General features: G+C 40.7%; 3 protein-coding genes across 5 annotated transcripts in view; all 3 read right to left on the reverse strand.

The window, feature by feature from the left end:
• tmtops2b (teleost multiple tissue opsin 2b) overlaps positions 1–22,253 on the reverse strand; it is a 210,341-nt gene that overhangs the window by 10,650 nt on the left and 177,438 nt on the right. The window lies entirely within an intron of this gene.
• On the reverse strand, positions 830–14,097 carry LOC148894910 (immunoglobulin-like domain-containing receptor 2). Of its 3 annotated transcripts, XM_089002536.1 has the most exons (10): positions 13,973–14,097; positions 9,608–9,940; positions 8,137–8,256; positions 6,538–6,594; positions 4,760–4,906; positions 4,495–4,671; positions 3,426–3,624; positions 2,335–2,908; positions 2,044–2,128; positions 830–1,250 (listed from the first exon to the last, which is right to left on the reverse strand). In XM_089002536.1, the coding sequence occupies exons 1-9, from the start codon at positions 14,013–14,015 to the stop codon at positions 2,054–2,056; spliced, it is 1,725 nt and encodes a 574-aa protein (XP_088858662.1). In that variant the 5' UTR covers positions 14,016–14,097; the 3' UTR covers positions 830–1,250; positions 2,044–2,053. The 3 variants fall into 3 exon arrangements, with proteins under 3 accessions (XP_088858662.1, XP_088858664.1, XP_088858663.1); XM_089002538.1 differs by lacking the exon at positions 6,538–6,594; XM_089002537.1 differs by lacking the exon at positions 2,044–2,128.
• Positions 14,801–22,208, reverse strand: gpa33b (glycoprotein A33 (transmembrane), paralog b). The gene is made up of 7 exons (XM_089002592.1): positions 22,048–22,208; positions 21,651–21,817; positions 19,834–20,047; positions 19,580–19,744; positions 17,623–17,739; positions 17,308–17,431; positions 14,801–15,966 (listed from the first exon to the last, which is right to left on the reverse strand). The coding sequence occupies exons 1-7, from the start codon at positions 22,097–22,099 to the stop codon at positions 15,438–15,440; spliced, it is 1,368 nt and encodes a 455-aa protein (XP_088858718.1). The 5' UTR covers positions 22,100–22,208; the 3' UTR covers positions 14,801–15,437.

The raw sequence follows: 22,253 nt of genomic DNA on the forward strand, positions 1-22,253 counted from the left end.
TTCCAACAAGTAGTGTACAAGGAAATCTATCACTTGGAATTAAAATGTATATTTACATTCGTTTACGGACTAATATAGAATAGAATATATAAAAAATGTACGTTGAATAAAATGTGGTGAACATTTTCGTCTGAGCAAAAAAAAATTGATTCTACAGGTACCGAAAGTATTTAGGCAAAAAGGGGTTTAACTTAAAGGACAAGCGACGCCATTTTTTTGTTTCCTAACTGACATCAGAAAAACGTTTTAGAGCATCTAAAATACCCAAAACAAGCAGGCTGATATTTTTAGTCAAATGGAAAACACCAATAAAAATGACTTAAAGTGTCCAAAACGACTTCAAATTAGCACCGGAAATGGCGAGTTTCAGAAGGTGCCGCCCACTTGCTCGAGATTCAAAACAATGGCTTCAGATTCGGAGAAGATGCTTTCTTGTTCCTCATCCAGTTATGAATATGATTCAAAGAGTTTAGAGGGAAGCATAAATGTTTGCAATCGATTAAAGAAGTCCTTCCGGATCATTTTGAGGCATCTGGTCGTCACGTCAGGAATCGTCACCAACTCAAACAAAAACAAGACTTCCTTAATATTCAGCGCGAGTCTTAAAACGTAAAATATAGCAATATGCGGTGGAATCTTTGTAAAATACGCTCTGTAGAAGTCATTTGAAGTGATTCATTTGAAGTTAAGGACACAACTTGAAGTCATTTTACAAGTTAAGGACACAACTTCGTTTTCGACAACGTCGATTGTCCTTTAAAGGGGGAGGGCATGTTTAGAAAGCATTCAACCAAATAAAATGTTCCAACTCTTATCTAAAAATCGACCACATTTTCATTTATTTTGTAATAAAAACACTCAAAGTTTATGAAATAAGTCACCACCGACACCCTGCAGTTAAAACACGAACAAAGTAGGCACAACAAAAAACAAGTATTTGTCTTATTTGAACAGTGCAAATTTCAATAAATGCAACTTACAGTATTGACAAACAAGAAGATATATCTATATCTATACATTAACTCAAGGCACAAATAAAAAATACAAATACAAAAAAAAAACAGTTACACTGTTACAATAATAAAAGTGTAGCATCCAAAGGTGATGGACGCCCTGGCAAAGTCCTTCCAGTCTAGAAAGTAGTTAATCTGGCGTATTCTGTCTTGCAGAAAGGATGGCGTGAGACCATCATGTTGATGGTGGAGAAGCAATGGTCACAGTATGAGAGTGTTCCTGCTCAGTGTTGTGCTCTGTGGAGGAAAGATAGTGAAAGAAAGAACCACGTGTTAGAGAGGAGAGCATGCATTCATGATGGAGACAATGGAGGGGAGGAGAAGTTGTGGAAGCGTGAAACTAGCAAGTCATTGGAAAATAATTGATGTTCAGAGGTGGAAGCAAGCAATTGCTACATCGAAATCTCCCTAAGGAACATAAGAATAACATTCTAATAATACATTTTATTTCTAAGCGCCTTTCAAAACTCTCAAGGACACTTTACAGTCACGGGATAAGATTTTTTTTTTCCTGCGGGTGAGCAGGGGCAGCCATTCGCGCCAGCGTTCAGTCAAGTCGGAAGTAATACAAACCCACATCACATGGATCATATCTAAATCGCCTTCTATTATGACATAATTTTGCTAAAAAAGAGCTTATAATTAATTGATACAACCTAGAGTTAATGACAATCCCCTACGTGATGTCACATTTGGAACGCCCCCTGACAGAGAAAGCGACACACAATGCATTTTGGGTACTTTGTTTGGTCTGAAAACACCGTGTTGATCGCGAAATTAGAAGAAAAACGACATAAATAATGCGAAAAGCGTGTATCCCAAAAATTAATTTCCCATAAGAAACCATTAAAATGAGAATAATCCGTTCCCAGGTCCCCATAAAACAGAATTTTCTACCTTCTGATGTTGTAAGACTTAAAGGACAACCGACGCCTCCGGACAAGTTGTGTCCATAATTTGTAAAATCACTTCAAATGACTTCTACGGAGCGCATTTTACAAAGATTCCACCGCATATAGCTATATTTTACCTTTTAAGACTCATGCTGAATATTCAGGAAGTCTTTTTTGCGAGTCGGTGATGATTCCTGAAGTGACGTCACGGAGGGAACGCCCCTGACCGAGAAAACGACACACAAGACATTTTGGGTACTTTGTTTGCTCTGAAAATTTCGTGTTGATCCGTGTTGATGGCAAAATTAGAAGGAAAACACATAAATAACGCAATGGTGAATCATTGTGTGTTGCACCAAGACTACTATTTGATAATAGTTGACACAAATTCCCAGACGTCAATTTTTCTCCCGCTACAAATAACTCACCAAGTTCGCTTTCCTGTTTATCTCCTGTGGTGCGAGGGACATCCCCTGCTTGGATCGTGTGTGAGAGGAAGCCCTCATGGTAGACTCTGAATTGTCACGGTACTCTGTTCTCACAGATCCTCTGGTACGGTACCAGCGCTCCGCCTCGTCCTCGGGATATGGAGGCAAAGGGTCGTCCTCATCCGGGCGGTGGCTAGGTGAGCGGCTGTAGAAGCCTTTGGAGGGAGTGTCGCTATCTTCAGCTAGCCTAGCGGCGCTCCTGTCCCCCTTTGCTTTCCTCTCCATCACGTAAGTTAGGAAAGCGCCATCATAGTCCCCGTAGTAATCGGGTTGAAGTTCGCCGTCCCACGTGCCTCTTCTTTTCTGAGGTAAGGTGTTAGCGGCATCCCAGCCGTCGTCATCATCTCTATGGCTACGTCTCGAAGGAAGGCGGTAATCTCCGGTATCCAGCGGCTCGCCGCGACGACTGCGGTAGTTGTAAGAGCGTGCAAAATCCTCCAGCTCGTCAAGTGAGCCCGTACGGCCTCTCCTGCCAAACGATTTTCTCGGGATGCGCTGCGAGGAAGTGTTCAACCTGTGTTAACGGACGGGATATGCATCAAAGGATTGACTCAAACTTTTTTGATTAAAAAAAAAAAACTAAACATCACACAAAAGGTCATTCAGAATTGTTTTTTTAGGTTGAACTTTGCACTTTTTTTGTCGCTTTTATTCACAAAATTGAGATACCATCAGTTTAACTTGAAACAAGACATCGCTATCTGGCAGTCGTGGTCGTAAGTACGGGTGGTCGTAACTCGTGCCGGTTGTAAATCGGATGTTACCTGTATTTTTCTATTTGTAGTCAACGCTAAAGTGATGTTAGTCAATGATTACATTGAAATTTTTTCATTCGACGTCCGGCTACTGGTGCAACTGCTTACTTCGCCATCTCTTTTTTTGTCTCTCATTCATCTTTCACAGCCTTGTGGACTGTTGGAATTGATACAATTCCAATGCAACTTTGCATTTATGCATGTCGTAAATTTCAAATAATTCTATAAAATTCTTAAATAGTCAATAAAGTGATGGGCTTTTCAGAATAAAAGCACCTCCTATCCAGTTTATCATCAGAGTAGTTGGCTCGTTCCCCGCCGTGTCTTCTGCTGTGTGCGTGCGGAAGCGTTTTCATCACCCGATCGTCAGCGTCGGCAATGGGCGGCAGCGCCTTCACGTGGACGGTGTGGTAGGCTCGTCGAAAATCACCATTTCCTCCCTCGTGGAGAGAGCTGAGTTCTGACAGGCTTGCGGCTGTTTGGACACACAAATCGCAATTTTAAAGGACAGCCGACGCCATTTTTTTGTTTCCTAACTGACATCAGAAAAACGTTTTATAGCATCTAAAATACACAAAACACGCAGGATGATATTTTTAGTCAAATGCAAAACACTAAAATAAATGACTTAAAGTGTCCAAAATCTGCAAAAAATTGACCTGTGAATTGGGCATTTTCAGAAAGTCCCGCCCCCAGTTCATGACGTCACACCAAGACGTCACACCAAGACGTCTTGCATTGCTAGTGAATCCAAACAATGGCTTCAGATTCGGAGAATATGCTTTCTTTTTACACATCCAGTTATGAAAATGATTCAAATAGTTCTGAAGAGGAAAGCATACATGTTTACGATCGATTAAAGAATTTATTCCGTTGCCATTTGGGGGGGGGGGGCGATGTAGCACTAAAAAAGAGGCAGAAAATGGTGACAAAGCTCCGTGTGAGGAGCCCGTTTCCACAGGCTGATATGATAAATTCCTTACATGGAGCTTGGTCGCCCTCTTCTGGCTCTTTTTGGTGCAACATGACGTTTTCAGACCAGCCAAATGCATTGACGTGATGGAAGGACTGCTACAATGTGTCCTTTTTTCGGTCAGGGGCGTTCCTTCAGTGACGTCACGTACGGACTCGTCACCAACTCAAAAACAAGACTTCCGGAATATTCAGCGCGAGTCTTAAAAGGTAAAATATAGCTATATGCGGTGGAATCTTTGTAAAATACGCTCAGTAGAAGTCATTTGAAGCCATTTTACAAATTATGGACACAACTTATCCGGAGATGTCGGTTGTCCTTTAAGAGATACAATGAACACTTTTGTCGATTGTTGATTTTAATGAAACTCACCAGCCAGTTTCTTTTCCAATGTTGGAATCGAGGCGATCGAAGGGACGGAGACAACAGAGGTGAGATTTGCCCCCGGGTGTGATACAGGCGCCAGAGGGATGGCAGTAGGAACGATGTACGGATACATTTGCATCTGAGTGGGCAACCCGCTCTTCCCTTTCTTCCCGGCTTCGTACACTGCATGATGAGAGAAAGCGCTTCAAGACTTGACGTGTGAACCAACGTCAAATGCATTTGTTGGAGATGACATTTGAAGCTTACGTACGGTGCCGAGGGCAACAACAGGTCTCGGGGCAGCAGCAACATTTCACGTAGCAGCAGCAGGAGTGCGGGCAACACTGGCACCAGCAGATTCCCATCAACAGCACGAACAAGAGGCTGCCCGAAGCCACGCAGATTACGAATACCCACTCTGTAATCCAGACACAAACATACGCAAAGACTTTAAATGGATTGACAATGTTGACGTGCTGCTGACGGATTGTGTTAGTGTGTCGCTGCACTTTTTACAATGTGCATAATTTAGCCACTCTCTCCTTTAATACTCTTTCATTCTTATCTCTTTCCTCTCTTTGTGCAGTGATACCTCGGTTTACGAACTTAATTGGATACCAGACAGAGTGTGTAAGGCGAAAAGTGTGTAACCCAAAAATTAATTTCCCTTTTGGCCAGCGCTTTATCGGCACCAAAGCATGAATAAATTCATGAATGGCAGTGAATGAGTTAAATGTTGACTTGCAAGATTTAAACATGAACAATAACATTTTGTCAAGCATTTTGGACGTACAGTGAGATCTCAACTTGCAAACACCTCAACTTACAAACTTTTCGTCTTACAAACATCAAATTTCTGAAAATTAAACCTTATAATAAGCACTATTTTCATAATACACACCCACCATGGCTGGCGGAGTGATCTTCGGCGGAAGCACACGACCGAACAGCACCAGAGGTTAAGTTACCAACACTCCTTATGGAAAGTGACTCTCCTTCCATAAGCCATCAACGACCATCAAAAAGGTCAATAAAACGTTATTTTACAGCACAGTTTATTTCTTTAATTACAGTCCTCATGTAATGCGCCTCTCTTTCCAAACAGCAATTCCCTTTGACCTTCAACGCCATTCCATCAAGCCATCAATGACCATCACAAATGTAAATAAAGTGACTTTATGATACAATGCAGTGTATTTCTTTCATTACAATACAATAGCACATTTATTATACATATAATAAGTTATGTTGTGTGTAGTTTTAAGGCTTATTTAGTTGAAAAGTATATTTTATGGAAACCCGGGAACGGATTATTCCCATTTTAATGGTTTCCTATGGGAAATATTTTTTGAGATACACACTTTTAGCCGTACACACTCTATCTGGGAACCAATTAAGTTCGTAAGTTGAGGTCTCACTGTATTTACAAATGGACACAAACACAAATGAAGAATACACATTAATTTCATTGACATTTTTCAGATGTGGTGGGACAAAAGAATTAAAAGAAGATGAAATGCGTTTCACGTAAAGCAGGGGTGTCAAAAGTCATTTTTTGCCACGGGCCACATTGTCGTTACGGTTTCCTCCCAAAGGTCGTTATAAATTTGGGGAAGCCATTAGAATGTTTCATCCCCTCCACATATTACATATAGAGCGCACGACAAATTGAGAGTTTTCAAATCTGAAGTCAAAAATAATGACTGTTATTGTGGTTTACATGGGACAATTTGACATTTTGGTTCGGACTTTAGCAGGCATTCTGGAATTTCACAGGTTTGATTTGCCTTCGCGGGCCGAATAAGATGATGTGGCGGGCATGATTTGGCCCACGGGCCTTGACTTTGACACCTGTGGCATAAAGGTTTTGAGAAAAAAAAGGAAGAAAAGATAAAGGAAAGCTGATTTAGTGAGACATGAAGCGCTGACAACTGGTCAAAATATCAGTTGAATACATTCACCTGTGAGAGTAAAACAAAAAATGAAAAAGGTATTAATAAAAGAAGTAGGCGTTAAGCATAGACCTAAAGAAAAGTGTTGAAAATGTACCTGGCATAATCTCCATGTCAAACTCAGGCAAGATATCGGCCTGCTCAGAGGTCCTGCCTGCAGAGAGACGGAAATAAGCGGGAAAGGTCCGCAGAGGGCGCGGGAAGCAGAAGAGGGATTCAGGTAAGATACGGCCAAATTGGAAGATATTGTCAAATTCATAGTCAGCAGGGTTTGGGGGTCATTAATTAGATGAGACAGAATAAGAAGTTATCATGTTTAAAGGACAACCGACGTCTCCGGACAAGTTGTGTCCATCATTTGTAAAATCACTACAAATGACTTTTACTGAGCGTTATTTTACAAAGATTCCACCGAATGTAGCTATATTTTACGTTATAAGACTGGCGCTGAATATTCAGGAAGTCTTGTTTTCGAGTTGGTGACAATGTCTGACGTGACGTCACGGAAGGAACGCCCCTGACCGAGAAAGCGACACACAATGCATTTTGGGTACTTTGTTTGCTCTGAAAACTTTGTGTTGATGGCGAAATTAGAAGCAAAACACAAATAACGCGATGGTGAATCATTGTGTGTTGCACCAAGACTACTATTTGATACTAGTTGACACAAATCCCCACTTTCCAATGGAGCTTGGGCGCCATCTTGTGCATTTTCTGGGACGCTACATTGGAGTCCTGACAGCTCAAATTGATACGCAAGTACTTCTTTAATCGATTGCAAATATTTATGCTTTCCTCTTCAGAACTATTTGAATCATATTCATAACTGGATGAGTAACAAGAAAGCATCTTCTCCAAATCTGAAGCCATTGTTTTGATTCTAGAGCAAGGCAAGACGTCCTGGCGTGACATCACAAACAAGGAGGCGGGACCTTCTGACCTCTCATTTTGAAGTAGTTTTGGGACACTTTCACTCATTAGTTTTGCATTTGACTAAAAATATCAGCCTGCATGTTATCTGTATTTTAGACGGTTTTCTGATGTAAGTTAGGAAACCAAAAAAATGGTGTCGGTTGTCCTTTAAGGTTCAAACTGTTCAATTCAGTATGCTCAGATCGTGTTCATCCTCCAAACGTCAATCATCAAAAAGTCACATTCGACCAAACAGACAAGTCTGAAATGCATCGGTGACTAACGGATCATAAAACGGTAGGTGTGAGAGAAGAGGATGCACAAAAAAAGGGTTAGATGGAGGCAACTGATTCGCTGTGGCGACCCCTGAATGGAAAAGCCGCAAAGAAAAGAAAACAGTCAGTAGCAAAAAGATGCTTTTGGGGATAACCATTTTTTTTTTGCTGTAAGCTCTCCACATATTGAGCTCCTTCAAAATAAAGCCTGTTAGCCATTGTTTTGATTCTGGACCAAGGCAGTGTGTGACCAATAGTGACATCACGAACAAGGGGGCGGAACTTTCTGAATCTGCCCAGTTTTCAAGCTCATTTTGTGGCAGTTTTGGGACACTAACTCATTTTTGCATTTGACAAAAAATATCAGCCTGCGTGTTTTGGGTATTTTAGATGCTACAAAACGTTTTTCTGATGTGAGTTAGGAAACAAAAAAAGAAATGGTGTCGGTTGTCCTTGAAGTGTTTGTATACATAATAAAATGTGCAGGTAAGGAAGCAATTTTTTCCTACCTAGCACCAGTAAGTCCATCTGGTCCACGTCAACGCCGTCCACATCGTCGGAGATGAAGACTTTGCAAAAATACACTCCGCTGTCGCCCCACTGGACCTGCCCGATCCGCAGGTTTGCTTCTGCAGGAAGATAAGAAACACATTTTTATCCATCTGTCCAATTTCCCAGAATCACATAATTATATTTTAGCCCGTTTTTTCCTCATCAATTAGTGTGCATTTCACTTATTTTAGTAAATCATGAAATTGATGTCTCATAGGCGGAAAATGAAAGTCCATGTATAAAATAAACAAACAAACAAATATATAAATAAATACATAAATACCTAAATACACATTATTTCTTGTAAATAAGAGACACATGGGCAGAAAATGAAAGCCCATGTATACAATAAATAAACAAACAATAAATAAATAAAAATAAATACACTAATACACAAAACGATTGAATTGTTATTTATGATCATTAAACTCATCAAAATTTCAGAAAAATCAGCATGAATCATCGTTTTACTGTCATATAAAAAAAACAATATTGGTCAAAATTATTTTACATTTTCAAGTTACCAAATGATATTCATAATTACATGGTTTCTAAATAGTCCATTCATGATCTGAACCGTTTATCCCCTCAAAGGACAACCGACGCCTCCGGACAAGTTGTATCCAAAATTTGTAAAATCACTTCAAATGACTTTTACTGAGCGTTATTTTACAAAGATTCCACCGAATGTAGCGATATTTTACCTTTTATGACTCGCGCTGAATATTCAGGAAGTCTTGTTTTCGAGTTGGTGACAAGTCCGCATGTGACGTCACTAAAGGAACGCCCCTGACCGAGAAAGCGACACACACACAATGCATTTTGGGTACTTTGTTTGGTCTGAAAACTTCGTGTAGATGGCGAAATTCGAAGCAAAACACAAATAACGTGATGGTGAATCGTTGTGTGTTGCACCAAGACTACTATTCGATACTAGTTGACACAAATTCCCAGCAGACAAATCAGCCCATTTCCAATGGAGCTTGGGCGCCATCTTGTGCATTTTCTGGGACGCTACATTGGAGTCCAGACGCCTCAAAATGAGACGGAAGGACTTCTTTAATCGATTGAAAACATGCATGCTTTCTTCTTCAGAACTATTTGAGTCATATTCATAAGTGGATGAGTAACAAGAAAGCATCTTCTCCCAATCTGAAGCCATTGTTTTGATTCTAGAGCAAGGCAAGACGTCCTAGCGTGACGTCACGAACGAGGGGGCGGGACCTTCTGAAAATGCCCAATTCGCAGCTCAATTTTTTTGCAGATTTTGGACACTAAGTCATTTTTTATTGGTGTTTTGCATTTGACTAAAAATATCAGCCTGCGTGTTTTGGGTATTTTAGATGCTATAAAATGTTTTTCTGATGCCAGTTAGGAAACAAAAACATGGCGTCGGTTGTCCTTTAAAAGAGCAATAGATTATCTTACTGTCTATGATGGAAATGTCCCTGTCCGTGTAACCCTCCGCCAGCGTCATGGTGGATCCTTGCGCCGAAGCCACCACTCGAACCGTGCGGAACTTATCGGCGCAGTCCTCGCGGGGCTTGTTGGTCGCCCCTGGGGCCTGCATACCCGGCAGGTGGAAAGGCAGTCTGAAGGAGTCGGTGGTACGGTCGTGGCAGAAGGACTTGTACCACCACTGCACTATCGGCTGCGTTTTGGAAGCTGTCCGGTAGTTACACGGTAGGACCACTGACTGAAAGAGCATGGCGGACCGCTGCTTCTCCGGCACTGTGACGTACATGCCACTGCACAGACACACTGATAAAACACAAATGAATTAGGTGTTAGAATAATGGTTCCGATTATGCATGACACTAATTTTTAAACAATCCGACATACATTTCCTGCGTACACGTACACCGAAGCAATTTACGACTTGAAAGTCCTTCACAGGAAGAGCTCATGAGCCAGGTTACAAATTTATCAGTTCGTGGAAAAGAAAATGTTTTATTGCTTCCAGCCGTTCGTGTTTAGAACTCAAGAGGTGTGGTATTCTAATCGAGAAAACTATGTTTTACTAATATATCACTTTAATTTGCATATACTCTCAATAAATAGCTTGGGAGAGAGCTGAAGAATTCAGGCGTCTGTCATCAATGGCTGTGTCTCCTGCCGGCAGTAAAGACAATCTTTCTGTGTCCGAGCCTTCGTCCACAGTGTCCGATCGAACATCTCTGACAGTCACATTATTTGTTTTTTTGTTTGTTTTTGACCCCAAGTTGGCGCCTTCGTGTAGCACCAAAAAGAGGCAGAAAAGGGCGACAAAGCTCCGTGTAAGGAATTAATCAGCCTGTGGAAACAGGCTGATTAATTCCTTACACGGAGCTTTGTCGCCATTTTCTGCCTCTTTTTAGTGCTACATTTCCCGCCCTAATGTTGTCTCAAAATGGCACGGAATAAATTTTTTAATCGATTGCAAACATGTATGCTTTCCTCTTCAGAACTATTTGAATCATATTCATAACTGGATGAGTAACAAGAAAGCATCTTCTCCGAATCTGAAGCCATTGTTTTGATTCTCCAGCAAGGCAAGACGTCTTGGTGTGACATCACGAACAAGGGGACGGGACCTTCTAAAACTGGCCACTTCCGGGTTCATTTTTTTTGCTGATTTTGGACACTTTAAGTCATTTTTATTGGTGTTTTGCATTTGACTAAAAATATCATCCTGCGTGTTTTGGGTATTTTAGATGCTATAAAACGTTTTTCTGATGTCAGTTAGGAAACAAAAAAAATGGTGTCTGTTGTCCTTTAACTAACCACTTTCCACCTGAACAAGCGGCTTTCGGTAGATAACTTGCAGGATCAAAATAAAAGGCAGACGTTCGGTTTATGTGTGTGTGTGTGTGTGTGTGTGTGTGTGTGTGTGTGTGTGTGTGTGTGTGTGTGTGTGTGTGTGTGTGTGTGTGTGTGTGTTGGGGGGATCCTGCCAGGGTCATGGGGGTTAAATTCCAATGTGTGTGCTTTAGGAGGGAGTACACAGAGAGACACGAAACAGTCATTAGAGAGAGGGAGGGTGTGCGTGAAGCCAGCAGACATTTGTGGTTGCATTCTACTGTGTTAAGTTAACTTGAGGAGGGGCAGGAAATTGTTGTAAACAACTCCCAAAGATGGAAAATGACAACAAAAGACCACAAAAGCAATACTTGATGGCAAAGTCGGTTTCAAATCTTAAGACGCTGCTTGATCATAAATGCCTCTGTGGCATACGCATGATGATGAGTAGTATATCATTTCATAGAGCGAGTTTTGAAATTCCTTTGCTTTTGTTTCCCCATTGTTTGAAAGCGGCACCCCCCCGTCCCACTTGAGGATCAGAAAGGGGCAGGAGTTTATTCCCTTTCAGCCAATGAGAAGATTGGGCCAGGCCCAGCTGCGTGTGAACAGCTACAGTGACTGCTAAGGAGTACTTACAGTCATACCTTGCCTTCCGAACTTAATTGGTTCCCAGACAGAGTGTGTAAGGTGAAAAGTGTGTTTCCCAAAGATTAATTTCCCATAGGAAACCATTAAAATGAGAATAATCCGTTCCCAAGTCCCCATAAAACATAATTCTCTACTTTCTAATTATCTTAAAAATGCACAAAATATACATTATTTTATGTATAATAAATGTGCTATGGTATTATAATTAAAGAAATAAACTGTACTCTATAATAAAGTTGTTTTATTTACCTTTATGATGGTCATTGATGGCTTGATGGAATGGATAGCTTTTTGCATAAAGTGTTTCATGGAGCTCTGCGTTGTACATCTTGGAAGTTGTTATATTGCAACGGATGCAAGCAGACACACTAGAAACATCATTAATAGCTGGTTCCCTTGCTTGTCTTTTCATTTCAAATTGAACTGATGGCTAGTGCGTGTTATTTGTGGAACCTAATTGATGGGAGTTTTAACCTTGCAGTCTACACTGCCTCTGAACTATCAAAGTTGAAATGAGTCCAAATTTCACTGTTTTCTATCAAAGTTTAAACTCTCACTGTCGTCTATCCTGTCTCTTTAATGTTTAAACCACCTCCCCTAACTGTTGCGTTCTTGACCAATCAGGTGGCTTTAATCAAAGACTAGGGGTGGGCAACAGAGGACAAAAAAAAATGTCGGCAGCCATTTTCTTGTGAGGAGAACGGGCTTGTTCGCGAACGCCACATCACTCATTGTGGCAGCTCCGTGTGTATCCCGAAAAATTGTTTGTATGGCAAGGGAAAATTTGCATCAATTTAACGTTCATAAACCGAAAAGTTCGTCAACTAAGGGGTTCGTAAACCGACGTATTGTAGTTTGAAGCAAGGTCTCCCGAAAATTACAGATGGCTATTTGTAGGCATTTTTTGTAAATGAACTTATTCTATGAACACATGCAGGCACATTATTTCTTGCCAAGTGACTTTTTGAGTCATGTTCATCTTTTTTTTGGGAAGGGGTCGCGACAATACATGAAGGGAAAGTCTATTTTGAACATGTATACCGGTGACAAAGCAGCTTGTTTCCCGTCAGTCTTTTCCTTTCCACATTTCCTGCTTTTACTCAGTTCAACATTCCTTCATATTGAATCATTTGTCCTACAAAAAAAAATAACTTCACACTGATAAGACACACTAAGCAGCTTCATATTTGATATGAAGCTTAAACATTGTTTAAGAGATCTTTAAAGTACAAAATATACAAATGCTATTTCATCCAACCATGTTTTATTATGGCAGATCCTTCTCATTTTAATATATCACATTTTAGTGTCATTGTTGGATTATAAATATGCTGTCAAATATAATAACAATAACAGATGCGTCTGCCTGGATATATTTGGAATAGCTTTGGAGCTGTTTATCAAAGAGCAGTATAGTGATCATAAATTGCAAAGTATAAATGATTTTTTTTTTTTAAATTAAGATAGTACCGACCGCAAATGCTCCCTTAATTTATGGTAAATATCACTTGCTGAAGATTGTGCTCCAGTGTCGAGTATGCAAATTGCCAAATGAACGTTTGTTGGGCAATTTGCATACTCGGCACGGCAGCCAATCAGAAGCCTGTTTCGTGCTTCGGACTATACCGTGACTGAAAAGTGTACTTGAAAGTCGCTTAGAAAGAGGAGTCCATGTGGCTTGTAGCGGTTTGCTTGTAGCTTTTGCTTTCTTGAATAAAACAAACATTGGATTTGACAAAAAAAAACAAACACTTTTTTTCGAAGAAGTTGTCGGCCACCCGGGCAGAGACGTTGTGAAAGTTGTACGCCCAATATAAAAGTTGTACGCCCCGGGCCACCGGGCAGACGTTATTTCAAACACTGTATATACTCACAATTTGTACGGCGTTATAAAGCCCGTACAGAAATAAAGTTTTATCCACAAATACAGTAATAGCATACAATAAGGCAATAACAGAGATTTATCAGAGTTGCCCTTAGGACGATTTACAAAAAGTTGAAAATGGTAAAAAAAAAAAAAAACGGTTGCAAATGCAAGCCGATTAAAGTCTGTGACGCAAACTCTTTGATACGAAGCATGTTCCTCTTCCCTCATAATTTCTTACGGAATCATAAAGCACATAAAAAATACAAGAAATAACTTCCATAACGCAAATCCAGAAATTCTCAAAAGTCTTGCCTTTGTAAGGATTAATAAAATAAGTTGAAAATGGTAAAAACCGTTACGAATGCAAACTCGATCAAAATCTATGACGTAGGCTCTTTGATGCAAAGCATCGTCTGTTGGTCAAGAAGTTCAAGAGCCATCAACCTGTTGCGCTGCTGTTGTAAAAAAATGAAATGAAAGAAAACAATTGTGCTTACCCATAGCTCCTAATAAAACGGCCAAACGACGTAAATTCATCATTTAATCCCTTTGTCGGTCAAGAACAGCACGTGTTGTCACATACACTCGGTAGTCGCCGGTAACTGCTGAACGAAGGAAGAACTCTTAACCACAACGAGCTAACGGGATGGACTGTACCACTTTATGACACCCGGGAGGGGGCGGGGTTAGAATTGTTTCTCCTCATCGTCTCATTAATTCAGTTACACTCGAGTTTTTGTTATGTTTGAACTGTTTAATTTCGTTTAAATATTGTTACTTTTGTTATTGTTACCACAGAAAAACCACGCGTTTGTCTGTGTGTCCTTTGTCGTGATTGAAATTTAGAAAAATGATTACATAGGTTTTTTTATCCCCCCCCTCCAAATGTTTTGAACTCTCCTTTACGTGTCTATAACTACTGCCGTAATGTACTATGATCAGATGAAAACAAGGTGGAAATTGGTGATATAATATTTGAGATATTTGCACCAAAGTCATCCAGTGTCACCTTTCCTATGGGGAGGTATGGACTAGTCGACGTCTGGATTTTTTTTTTTTGTCTTTGGACTTTAAAGGACAACCGACACCACCCGACAAATTGTTTCCATAATTTGTAAAATCACTTCAAATGACTTCAACTGAGCGTATTTTACAAACATTCCACCGCATATAGCTATATTTTACGTTTTAAGACTCTCGCTGAATATTCCGGAAGTCTTGTTTTCGAGTTGGTGACGATTCCTGACGTGACATCACGTCAGGAACGCCCTTGACTAAGAAAGCGACACACAATGCATTTTGGTTACTTTATTTGGTCTGAAACCTTCGTGTTGGTCCGTGTTGATGGCAAAATTAAAGGAAGGAAAACACATAAATAACGCGATGGTGAATCGTTGTGTGTTGCACCAAGACTACTATTTGATACTAGTTGACACAAATTCCCAACAGACAAATCAGCCCATTTCCACTATCGAGAGATGCATTCCAAGAAAGCATCTTCTCCGAATCTGAAGCCATTGTTTTGATTCTACAGCAAAGCAAGACATCCTGGCGTGACATCACGAAAAAGGGGGCGGGTCCTTCTGAAACTCGCCCTTTCCAAGGTCATTTTGAAGTAGTTTTGGGACACTGTAAGTCATTTTTATTGGTGTTTTGCATTTGACTAACAATATCAGCCTGCGTGTTTTGGATATTTTAGATGCTATAAAACGTTTTTCTGATGTCAGTTAGGAAACAAAAAAATGGTGTCGGTTGTCCTTTAAGAAATGTCTTTTGAAAAAGAAAATTGATTGAGATATGTATGTGTATTTTGTCATTGAATGCCATTTATTTACATACTGTTTAGGAAGCAAACGGTCCAACCAGACTTAGATGCTAAAAACGGGCATATTCAAAATACAAAATGGGGGTTAAAAAAAAGAAGACATTTGTCTACTATTTTTGTGAACATCATGACAGAAACTAGTCATCATAATGGCGTTGACGATTTCCACCGTAGCGGTTACGCTGATCGTCAAGTCTGTCGCGACTTCCTCTGTATTCATTCCGTTCGTCCAGGCGATCTCTACGACCACCGTAAAGATTACGCTGCTCATCGAGCCTGTCACGACTTCCTCTATCGTCATTCCGTTCTTCTAAGCGATCCCGATTTCCACCATAACAATTACGATGATCGTCAAGCCGGTCTCGACTGTCACGGCGATCATCAAGCCTGTCGCGACTTCCTCTGTATTCATTCCTATCCAGGTGCTCACGACTACCGTGGTACTGATTACTCTGGCTAGCTTGGTCTCGCTCGTTCATATATCTACCACTATCGGAACCAAGTTGATGATCTTCTTCTGTTGTGAGTCCAACAGTTCCCACGTTGTGACTGTTTCGAGGAAGAGTGTCTTTGTTTTCCATCTGGTTTGTTTGAGAATTAGAGTCTTCATCCCGATATTGAAGTCTGGCTGCACGAGCATCTGAAAATTGAATTTCTTTGGAAGATCTGAGGAACAGAAAGAGAAAAAGGGGTTCGGTCGGGCTAGTGGTAACATCATTAATACAGTGATACCTTGGCTTATGAACTTAATTGGTTACCAGACTGAGTGTGTAAGGTGAAAAGTGTGTATCCCAAAAATTAATTTCCCATAGGTAACCATTAAAATAAGAATAATCCGTTCCCAGGTCCCCATAAAACATAATTTTCTACTTTATAATTTTCTAAGCCTTAAAACGACACAAAATATACCTTATTTTATGTATAATAAATGTGCTATGGTATTAGAAGAAAAGAAATAACCTGTATTGTATAATAAAGTCATTTTATTTACCTTTCCCCCCTCCCCCCTCTCGGAAGAGCAGACCACAATATGTTTATCTCCAGCCTGTGTACAAACCCCTTGTCCAGAGGCAACCAGCTGTGAGTGGTCGTTGATGAGGAGGAAGATCAGAGAGGGGAAGAAGGCCTACAGGATGAAAATGGAGGAGCAGCTGCAAGCCAGCAATGTCGCTGGTGTCTGGAAGGGCCTGAAAAACATCTCAGGCCACAAAAGCCCAGTGACATTGAACGAAAAAGACAAGGACTGGGCAGATGAACTCAACCGCTTTTTCAATCGGCTTGATACAGACCGGTGGCGCTGACGTCTCACCTGATGAAGACGCTGGAGAGACTCGTCCTCGCCCACCTGCGACCGCTGGCAAGCTCATCGCTGGACCCGCTGCAGTTTGCCTACCAGCCCAGCATCGGTGTGGAGGATGCCATCATCTACCTCCTCCATACGGCGTTGCTGCACCTGGAGAATGCTGGGAGCACGGTGAGGATCACATTCTTCGATTTCTCCAGTGCCTTCAACACCATCCAGGAATGGAGTGACCGAACATCCAGTTTCCTCAGCATTAAACACTTGATGAGGAACGTAACCTTGTTATTTCACCATCTTGAGGAATGTTCCCTTGTAGGTGCTTTCTCTGCGATAATTTTATCTAGTTCCTCATCAATTGTGTTCTGTTTAGCTGGATTGATAGCTTTCTGCATCAAGTGTACAGATAATAATAATAATAATACATTTTATTTCAGATGCTTTGTGCGGGTTGTTTGTGGAGCCTGATTGATGGGATATTTTAACCTTGCAGTCTACACTCTGCCTTTGAACTATCAAGGTTGAAACGAGTCCAAATGTCACTGTTTTCTATCCATTTTGTCACTCTCTCTCTGTCTGTAATCCCCACGCCCTCACTGCTGCGTTCTTGACCAATCACGTGCCTTGAACCCTCGACTGGGGGCGGGGAATAGAGGACCAAAACAGGCTGCCATTTTTGTTTTGTGTGAGACATTCCAGAGACATACCTATCAACATTCTTGTTCTTTTTTGACCTTTTCTTGTAGCAACAAAATATGAGAATGCCGAGAAGAATGAATCCAGCGACAACACCACCAATTACACCTGCTGTGGACCCAAAGTTCATGCCACCTAGAGAGTGAAAGGACAGAGAAGATGGTCTCATATTTTCAGGGCTTAATCACTGACAGTATCTCTAAATATGACTGCTCGCCAATCAGGGCTGTAGTTTGTCTGTTGGAGAATCTAATAAAGGCCTCTTCATCCTCATAGAACAAGGCTTTCAAATACATTTCTGGAGATATCACGATTGGTACACTCACCAGGCATCACTGCTAAGGTGAAGTTGCAGCTGTCTGAGCCAATTCGGTTTGTTGATACGCAGATAAAGAATCCAGACGTCTCTCTTGAAATATTAAACAGGGAAAGTGCTCCGTCTTCTAAGGTACAGAAGAATACGGTGGTAAATTTTGTGATCATTTACATCGAGAAAAGTGTTGCAGTTAAACGTTCTCTGTTCTCTGTTGACTTCCAAGATTTTGTGATTTATTTTTCTTGAAGATAACACATCAGTAAGTTTCATTTATTCTTCAATAGTTATTACATTTTTTCTTCTTTGCCATCAATGGTACCCTTCTGTGGTGGCGTCATAACAACTCCAAAAGCAAAACACACTGGTAGAATGAAATATCGTATTTTCCGGTGTACAAGGCTGATGGAGAATAAGAAGTTGTCATATTTAAAAGTTTCATGCTGTTATATGCTTCGTCAACATGTGTGACTCGAATACACAATTGAAGCACAGACAACCTGGGGTCAATTTGAGGTCAACAGACACAGCTTGTTAAACTGTCATCTTCATCTAGGAGATCTGGCCTTGTATAGAATTTAGGACTTGGGAAACTCCTTTACCACCGAAGCAATTTACGACTTGAAAGTCCTTCACAGGAAGAGCTCATTAGCCAGGTTACAAATTTATCAGTTCATGGAAAAGAAAATGTTTTATTGCTTACAGCTGTTCGTGCTTAGAACTCAAGACGTGTGGTATTCAAATCGAGAAAACAATGTTTTACTAATGTATCGCTTTAATTTGCATATACTCTCAATAAATAGCTTGGCAGAGGGCTGCAGAATTCAGGCGGCCTCTGTCATAAATGGATACGTCTCCTGCCGGCAGTAAAAAGACAATCTTTCTGGGTTCGAGTCATTGTCCACAGTGTCCGATCGAACATCTCTGACAAAGACACACCCAAAAGCCTTCATTTTCTTCCAAATATGACCCTGCGCCGTATATGTGAAGTAATATTAAGCCACAACAGGGCTCGCAACTACTGTAAGCAGCCACCGACTCTACCACACGCCCTAGAAGAAGTATTGCATAACCCTAGCCTCTACTGTAGCGCCTTATAATGTGGTGTGGCTTATATTTGGAACACCTTTTATATATTTATAATATTTGGAAAACTTTTCTTTAGTAATTGAAGGCGCGTCTTATAGTCCTGGGTGCCTTATATGGGGAAAAGGTTTGAAAACACACCATTCATTGGGTGTTCTTCCAGCTCTGCCTCTTTGAGGGTGTTTCACTCACAAGTTTTCATTGTACAGTGAGACCTCAACTTACAAACACCTCAACTTACAAACTTTTTGTCTTACTAACGTCAAATTTATGAAAATTAAACCTTATAATAAGCACTATTTTCATAATACACACCCACCACGGCTGGCGGAGTGATCTTCGGCGGAAGCACACGACCGAACAGCACCAGAGGTTAAGTTACCAAGAGTCCTTATGGAAGGTGACTCTCTTTCCATAAGCCATCAACGGCCATCAAAAAGGTCAGTAAAACTTTATTTTACAGCACAGTTTATTTCTTTAATTACAGTCCTCATGTAATGCGCCTCTCTTTCCAAACAGCAATTCCCTTTGACCTTCGACCTCCAACGCCATTCCATCAAGCCATAAATGACCACCACAAATGTAAATAAAGTGTCTTTATGATACAATGCAGTGTATTTCTTTCATTACAATACAATAGCACATTTATTATACATAGAATAATGTATGTTGTGTGTAGTTTTAAGGCTTATTTAGTTGAAAAGTATATTTTATGGAAACCCGGGAACGGATTATTCCCATTTTAATGGTTTCCTATGGGAATTTTTTTTTTGAGATACACACTTTTCGCCTTACACACTCTGTCTGGGAACCAATTAAGTTCGTAAGTTGAGGTCTCACTGTATATTCTTTCATTGATGAAAGTGTTCTAGTAGGAAACATACTCTCAGTTGTTTTGGGTGGAAATTGTCTGGGTATGTTTTCTACACTGTAGCTTTTCCATTGGTAGGTTGGTTTGGGGGAACCCTCCTGAGACACGCAGTTGAGAGTGACATTGTGCCAATACTCTGCTGTTCCCTGCAAGCTGCACAGAGGCTTGGAGGGAGGAACTAAAAGATAAATACAAAAGAATGTCGTCAATAATTAGCTATATTAGACAGACCATTGTCCATGTAATAGGCATATGAGTTGTTCTTACCCAGCACCAACAAGGAAGTGGAGGCCGCAGTAGTTCCTTCATCATCATCCGGTATCTTGACGCTGCACTGATAATGACGGCTGTCTTGCACCGTCACCTTTGCGAGATGCAGTGTACTCTGCTGTTTAATAGTATCCACTTCCATGAATGCCCGGCCTTCATATTCGGGGGCGATGTCGACTGCGTTGTTTAAAAAATAGGTGGCCACAGGTTTCTGGATAAAAGACATGGAAACAACATCGATTTAGTCGTTATTGGAATTAGAATCATGACAAAACTCTATTTGAAATTGTGTTACGAAGGATTTATTTGTTGAGAAACATTTTTGCAGATTCTTTTTGTTCGCCAGTTTCTAGTATGACTCATCAAAACAACCCAGTCCCACTATTGACCTTTTACACAAGTATAATCCTGCTTCTGTTAAAACTCGGACAATACTGTCCCGCCAAAGGATTCGGGATGAGTTATTGACTTGAATATTTACATTATCATAACAACCCTCCCACCAAAAGTGAAAACACCCTGTTTAACATGCATTATAAATCCTAAAAGCTGCAGTTATCCTATAATAACATGTAAATATGCCTCCCCCAAGCACTTTGATATGGTGAAAACGCCACGTTTCACTTTCCTAGGACAACAGACACCATTTTTTTGGTTTCCAAGTGACATCACAAAAACGCTTTATAGCAGGGGTGTCAAAGTCATTTTTTTCCGCGGGCCACATTGTACTTATGGTTTCCTCTCGAGGGCCGTTATGAATATGGGGAACCCATTAGAATGTTTAAATCCCTTCAAATATTACATATAGAGCACACAGCAAATTAATGAAGAACTCGTTTTCAAATCTGAAGTCAAGAATAATGACGTTTATTGTGGTTGACATCCAAAAATAGGAAATTTTGGCTCAGATTTTAGCAATCATCATGGAATTTAACTAGTTTGATTCGCTTTCGCGGGCCGAAAAAAATTATGTGGCGGGCCGGATTTGGCCCGCGGGCCTTGACTTTGACACCTGTGCTTTATAGAATCTAAAATAGCCAAAACACGCAGGCTGATATTTTTAGTCAAATGCAAAACACCAATAAAAATGACTGAAAGTGTCCCAAAACGACTTCAAAATGAACCCGGAAATGGCGAGTTTCAGAAGGACCCGCCCCCTTCTTCGTGAAGTCACGCCAGGACGTCTTGCCTTGCTCTAGAATCAAAACAATTGCTTCAGATTCGGAGAAGATGCTTTCTTGTTACTCATCCAGTTATGAATATGATTCAAATAGTTCTGAAGAGGAAAGCATACATTTTTGCAATCGATTAAGGAAGTCCTTCTGCATCAATTCGAGCCGTCAGCACTCCAATGTAGCACCCAAAAAATGCACAAGATGGCGCCCAAGCTCCGTTGGAAATGGGCTGATTTGTCTGCTGGGAATTTGTGTCAACTAGTATCAAATAGTAGTCTTGGTGCAACACACAACGATTCACCATTGCATTATTGATGTGTTTTTCCTTCTAATTTCGCCAGCGACACGATGTTTTCAGACCAAACAAAGTACCCAAAATGCATTGTGTGTCGCTTTCACGGTCAGGGGCGTTCCTTCAGTGACGTCACGTCAGGCATCGTCACCAACTCAAAAACAAGACTTCCTGAATATTCAGCGCGAGTCTTAAAACGTGAACTATGCGGTGGAATCTTATTAAAATACGCTCAGTAGAAGTCATTTGAAGCCATTTTACAAATTATGGACACAACTTGTCCGCAGGCGTCGGTTGTCCTTTAAAGCAAATGAGACAAATGTAAAATCATTCAATTAATGAGTCACCATTGGATCCTCGATCACGTCTGGATACGCTTCCCACGTGAGAAGCAGCATGTTGAAGTTCGGTTTTGCAGGAGTAAAGGAACATGTCAGAAGAATATCTTCTCCACTAGCAACTTCATATTCTTCCTGCGGGATTGAAACCTGCAAACTCCCGCAGGCGGGAAGGACTGTAATAGAAAGGAAATTCTTAATATGCTTTTTTTTCTTGAGAAAAGGACAGGAGAAATAATGACATATTTTTTTCCTATGGTTGCCGAGGTGTGCTTAGCACAAAAGCGAATGACATACTTCTGCTTTCCAGGCAAACCGTTAGCTTAATGATTGACTTTCATGCTCATATAATCAAGGTGTGGTGTGGATTTTAAGAAAATAGCCCGAGAAAAGACATACGGTCTACCTGTTAATGTCAGAAGTAGATGCTGCCATGAAAGCTGTTTCCTTCCTGTCATGGTTAAAATCAAACATAGGATGATGGTGATGTTCTCGCAAGAGAAGGCCACCTAACGTTCTCTGTGATTCCTCTCGTAGGTGAGGAGTGTTTGACTCCTCCTGGTAATAAGTGAACGGTTATAGGTCACGTGACACCAAACCTCCAATAAGAGT

This window comes from Hippocampus bargibanti, linkage group LG08 (genome assembly GCF_051943395.1).
Source record: "Hippocampus bargibanti isolate YZ-2025 linkage group LG08, ASM5194339v1, whole genome shotgun sequence".
Classification (NCBI taxonomy): domain Eukaryota; kingdom Metazoa; phylum Chordata; class Actinopteri; order Syngnathiformes; family Syngnathidae; genus Hippocampus; species Hippocampus bargibanti.